Here is a 6,000-nt window from a genome sequence, read left to right as displayed (position 1 = left end):
AGCAAGCAGTAAAGTAGACTAGGCGCGATGTTCAAATGTGCAGACAATACGATATGGGATGGACTTTCTGTCCAGATACCTTTCGATAAACCCCAACATCCACTCTGAAAATGTAATAATGTTTTTGTACAAAGCCAATCATATAGAAAATTGATTCGTTTAGCAGATAAAGCGATCTTTCTCGTACCTTAAATCCAATGGATCTTCATAGATTTACATGAAACTTTTTCAAGTAAAACTGTCAGTCACATCCATAACCAGCTCAAGCTCCCACCCTGCCTCTTTGTCGTATTTAATAGCTTAACCTGTCCACACTCTCCGTTGAAACAATCTACTGTCCCACCGCTAAGCCGTCCATCAATCAACACCCATCTCGCGGGCCATAATCTCTCAATCAACTAAACGGATTGTCAAAGAGGGTAAGGCGATTACGATTACTCAATTTGTTGCCCTTATTTAGTCACTCAATCTTTCATCTTTCGCTCTACACAAACATTCGAATGAAACTGAAAACTCAAAGTAAAGCTGCTAATAAATGGATAAACCGCCAATAATTATTGAACAAAATTGGATATGTTTTGCCTCCACTTTGGGCCTCTCTTCTGGTGTGGCGCTTTTGTCTGGGGATCAGCCTTCGAGCTACCGTTCAGGCATGTCAAGTCATGGCTCGGCTCGGACTTCCATTTCAATGTTCGCGATAATGTTGATGATTAGACGGCAAAAAGGCGAAAAGGCAAAGCCAGCCGCAGCGCACACGCCCCAGGAAGCCAAAGAAATCTGCTCGGTGGCACACACGTCAAATGCCCAATTAATCAAAGACCCCAAACCGAAAAAAAAACCTGAAACGAATGTTTCTGAATAGACTTTCTTCTCTGACTCTGACTGTGCGGCTATGGCTCAGACGCAGACATCAATCACGTACTTCTGAGGCTCCGGGGGAAGCCTTTCTTTGGTAATTGTTTCGGCAAAAGATCGCCCACATTTGTATGTGTATTTATGCTATTTATTTAGGGCTACTTTGGGGGAAAATAATTTAATTACAATTTAGGCGTTTAACTAGTTTTAGGTGTACGTAAAGCTGCGTCCTCGTAAAGTCCGCTGACTAAAAGTGCGTGTGCGTTCTTAGCGGTGGTCGTCGCCGGATCCCAAGGGTCGGCAGCAGCTCTATCAGCGGATCAGATGTCTCGCCCGGTACTTGGTCGGCAGCAGGGCCATGGGATCGGAGTCCTTGGGCACCGCGTCGGCAGTCGCCACAGCCGGCTGCTGGCTCTCCCCGAACTGTCCCGTCGGGGCGTAGCCGCCATAGGGATCCGAGCGACTGGCCCAGCCCCCCTGCGTCTCATAGTTGTAGCCCTGGCCGGCGAGCTGGGCCTGGGTCTGGGCATTGCCGTGGATGTGCAGATGAATCTCCTTGCTGGGCGGATGGCCGTTGGGTCCACCGGGTCCGCTCAGACCAGTGGCTCCCCAGGACTCCTTGGCATGGGGATTCCAGCCGGGATAGTTGAACGTGGGCGCCGTGTGCTCGTACTGCCCAAAGAGGGTCGATTTCAGCGTTATGAACTTGCCCAAAATGGCCACGGCATTCATCAGCACCAAAACCTTCAGCAGGAACAGCGACTTCATTCCGATGGCCACCAGAAAGGCCACCATGGCCGACAGTACGCCGAACTTGAAGATGATCGGTATCAGGGCCATCTGCAGGCGACGGATCTTGCCAAAGGTACGACCCTCTGAAAGAGAAAATCGTAATTCATTAATTCTGGCGATGGCGATGGCGAGGAATGGCAAGCTCTAAGAAATCACTTGCCCCAAATGGGATTCCAGTCGGGGTTTATCTGCCATTATTACAATAATTTCATCAATAAACAGACCTGAACGCTCGGGCTATGCGAAAGTCCAATAAAAAACAATTCGCAAACAAAAAATACCTACAGCCCACAAAAAAATGTATGAGATATTTTCTCATCATTTTGGAGATGAGCGTACACCGTTTTTCTTATTTATTTAATACTCGTAAATAAGTTGATGCGGAAAGTGAAATTACAAAGGTCCCGAGACAGACACATCTCTCTCGATGCCTGGGTGTTAACACCTTTTAGCGCCTCTAGGCCGCATTGTTGTGGTCTGTCTCTGTGTGGAGCCCTCGCTCGAGTCAGGTTTCATTGAAAACGAAAGTGAGTCAAGCGGCCGGGGCGGGGAGAGCTGGGAAATGGGTCTTGATTAGAAGAGCCGCTAATCATTCAAGAGGCAGATGTAATCAGCTTTGAAATGGAAGTCAAAGTCGAGCACTGGACCACCACGGGGGGAGCTCCACTAATTGTTGTAAATGTTTTGGGGGCTTTTGTTGACTCACCCACAGCTGAGGTTTCGGTGCCGGCGCCGGCGGATGGCTTCTCTTCGTCGTCGTCGCCGAAGAGGCTTTCACCCAGATCGCTGCGCAGCCAGGTCCAGAGTGTGCGCACCATGCCCCAGACACTGAGATCGGTGGGGTCTGTGGCCGCCTGAACGGCGGTGGGGTTCTTGTTGCCACCGGTTGTGGCGGCAACAGCCGCTGCTGCCTGTTTGTCTGCCTCCTGCTCCTCCTCCTCCTCGTCATCATCATCATCCTCGTCGATGTCGGTTTCCTCTTCATCGGCTTCCTCCTCCTCGCCGACTGGTGGGGCAGCCTCCTCGGCGGCAGATGGCTCGGCTTTTTCTCCACTAGTCGAGGGTTTCTCGACCTTTTTTGTTATCTTGGCGCTAAAAGCGCTGCTCAGGCAGCAGAGGGCCAGCAACAGCACCAGCAGTGAGTGCCTCGCACTTGAACTCTTTGTGAGAAACTGAAAGTGGAGCCAGATAGACAGAGAGAGAGAGAGAGGACAGAGAAATTATATCAGTACGCTCGAGTGTGTGTCGCTCATTGTCTAGGAATGACAGCGAGACAGAAAAAGAGACGCTTAAAAGCCATTTCATCATTTCCAGTTCGGATTCAGGTTCGGTCGGAAATTGCGTAAACGAAAGACTTGGGAAACGAACCTGTCCTCTGGCCCTGTGAAACGCATTTTAGAATCCACTTTAGGCCAGACCCAAACTCGTAAAACCTTTTTTATGGCCCCGCACTCCCCTCCCCCACCCCCCCCAGGTCTGGGGTGCGAAAGCATTTCCCATTTTAAACTGTTGCACAATCAAACATTTTTGCGTTTTAGGAAATATTTCTTCTTTGGCCCCTGCCGCCGCTGGCGATGGCAATTTATATGTTAATTTAAAAGGTTGCCAAAAAATACCTATCTGTCGGATATTGTATATAAATGGGTTTCGATTTATATTTGACGCATTTGCCGGATATAACTAAAGTGAAATTTAAGCAGCCGCTAATTTGGGCCAACAGATCGGGAAAATACCCAAAAAAACCAAAAGGAAATTGGGGAAAAGGCATTTAAAGGGGAATATATAACCCCTTGAGGGAAGATCTTTCGATTTTCGAATTTGTAAAACATTTAAAATTCCCACACACTCAATTTTGGAACCTTTACTTTTGGCCAAATGGCTTCCCGTAAAGTGAAATCTAAATATGACCTGGCCCCAGCCCGAAATTTCTTTCCCAGAACGAACACAGAAAAAAAAAAACCGAAAGTCATTGGATTTGGGAGATTGTTTTGGGGAGCTTTCCATTTCCAATTCACCGGCAGAACAGAAAACCGCCGAAAAACATAATTGTAGTTACCAATTTGGGGAAGATATTTCCCCTTGGGGGCCCCAACAAAAGAGTAAACAATTTATGTGGATCTAACGGTTGGCTCCGTTCCCCCGATTCGCTGGAGATGTTTTAATTAACGCAAAGAATTTGCATGCCAAAAAAACCTGGCCAAAGGCTGAGAATTAAGCCCAAAGAATGCTAGACATAATTTGTGTATGGCATTCGCATTATCTAACAACAAAAAAACAGAACAAAAACTCTATTTTGGAGAGCATTGTGGCCCATCGCTTCGTTTTCCTGTTAGTAGGCCAAAACGCTTTTGTGCTCGAAAACTGTAAATGGAAATCTATTTTGGCATGGCCTTGATTCACACAAAAATTAATTGAAATTCGATGAATGCAACGCATGCAGCCCGGCGAGAAAACAAAGAAAGAAAGTCTCTCTCTCTCTCCAGTGATGCAACAGCCAGAGAAATGCATCCACAGATAGTGTCTGGCATTTGCATAGTTATCCATTCCGGATTGACAGACTGAACGCAGTTTTTCCAGCTTAGTTTCACTTCCAGTCCACATTAATTAGCATCTTCTGGGGCTGTTTCGTCATCGCAGCGAGGAGTGTTATCAAATCTGAGTCAGGGCTCAGGGGCCCAGTCTTGGGTGAAATTTCGTTCGACTTGAGCTTCGTTATATGTAAATATTAACCGAAAAAACAGGCTGCGGCTGCCACAAATATTTGCACTTGCTGATGGACCGAGATTTCACTGATCCCCCAAGGGAGGGCCTCCCCCCCCTCTCCACAATATGTGTATTCTCAGACTGCCATTTCCCATCGCCCATTTATCGTGTTATTTGCACTAATTTGCCAATAATTTGGTGCCGTTTGTTCTGTCTGAAAATACCCTAAATTATCCAAATTATACCTAAAAGCCATAAACATTATATGGTATTTTTTTTACCCCCCGCCTAATTGAGCCAATGAAACATTTATTACTTGTATTGAAGTGTGGGGGAGGGGGGCATAAATTCCCTGGGACTTTCTTTTCACGTGGGCTGTAACCAAACATTATTATTGGCCCACATATAATTAATAATTATGTGTATGCTAATAAAATCATAAAAACAAAGCCCAAAGCCCGCAGCCCCCCCGAGATAATTATGAATCTGAGGCACGACTTTCTTTGTTTATGACGGTTTTGCAGCCATTATGCAATTGAGTGGCACGTGGTTGAGTTGAGGCCCGGTTGACCATTATCTAATGTCCATAAACATATTAAATGTCGCAGTTCATGACACGGGCCATATGGCAGGGGGAGCGGGGGGGGGGGGGGGGGGGATGGGCCAAGATTTGAACCACAATTGAAAACCGGGCAGCGGAATGAAAACACGCCTCAAAAGAAAGTTTTTGGCCAACACAAAACAAGCAAAAGATTGTGGCCAAGAATTTGGCATTTGTCACACTAGCTTTTTGGCCTTCATTTGGGCCTTTTGTGGGGGTCTTTTGAGCCGAGATTGGGGTAAAGCGGACACCGAACGCGTGCCTGGCATGGCAATGGTCACCCTGCCCCCAGTATTGGGGGGATTCCCCCGACATATGACTTACCATTTTTTAATGATGGCTCAGACTCTGTGATCTATGGCTAATTGGGGCCTGCAGCTGGAGTATCCTTAATTATTTCAGATTCAATTGCACTGCGGCGCCGGGCAATGAACCACTTTCACGCCAATCTTCAGCAGACACGCAAACAGAAACAACAATAACAAAAAAACACACAAAAAAACACGGTAGAGTGGCCAATGGAGTCCAAGGAGTGTGCTCTGTATTTGGCCAAGATTAAGGCGCTCTGATTGAGTCCGTATCGAAATGAATGCCTGCTTGGGCGGTTTGGTGGCGACTGCAATGCTTGAGATGTACCCACTGACTGCCACTTGGCGCTGGCCCCGGCCAACAGGTAAAGTCCGTCGTCTTGCCTCTGCCTCTGCTGCTGCTGCCTCTGCTGCTGCTGCTGCGTCTGCGGCTCGCTCTCGGTGTTGGACGGGTCTCTGGCTCTGTTTTGGCCAGCGCTTCTTCGGGCTTGTTTGCTTTGGCCGCTCTCCCAGAGCCAGTTGGCGACAGCGATACAGAGACAGAGAGGCGCACGCTCTTCCAGTTACAATTTCGTTTTCAACACTTTCTTCACAATTTCCCCTAAACGGCAGCAGAAGATCAACCAACATCGACTCGAAACCAAAAAAACTGCAAAGTCAATGTCGCTCCATGTCCAAATCGCTCTGTCTCTGTCTCTCTCTCTCTGCCACTGTCTCCATCTCTTTTTGTGCATGTTGTGT

General features: G+C 47.5%; 1 protein-coding gene across 1 annotated transcript; it reads right to left on the bottom strand.

Annotated features, from left to right (window-relative positions):
* Positions 1-1,007: 1,007 nt before the first annotated feature.
* Positions 1,008-5,602, bottom strand: LOC108150815. Its single transcript, XM_017279119.2, has 3 exons — positions 5,276-5,602; positions 2,354-2,819; positions 1,008-1,730 (listed from the first exon to the last, which is right to left on the bottom strand). Exons 1-3 carry the CDS (start codon positions 5,276-5,278, stop codon positions 1,168-1,170), a joined length of 1,032 nt encoding a protein of 343 aa, XP_017134608.1. The 5' UTR covers positions 5,279-5,602; the 3' UTR covers positions 1,008-1,167.
* Positions 5,603-6,000: the final 398 nt, after the last annotated feature.

This window comes from Drosophila miranda, chromosome XR (genome assembly GCF_003369915.1).
Source record: "Drosophila miranda strain MSH22 chromosome XR, D.miranda_PacBio2.1, whole genome shotgun sequence".
Taxonomy (NCBI): Eukaryota; Metazoa; Arthropoda; class Insecta; order Diptera; family Drosophilidae; genus Drosophila; species Drosophila miranda.
This window is presented reverse-complemented; position numbering and strand designations above follow the sequence as displayed.

Bases quoted from the DNA above. Each gene is read 5' to 3' on its own strand.
- LOC108150815 (XM_017279119.2), bottom strand. The intron at 1,731-2,353 runs GTGAGTCAACAA...TTTCTCTTTCAG, and splicing joins CACCGAAACCTCAGCTGTGG to AGGGTCGTACCTTTGGCAAG.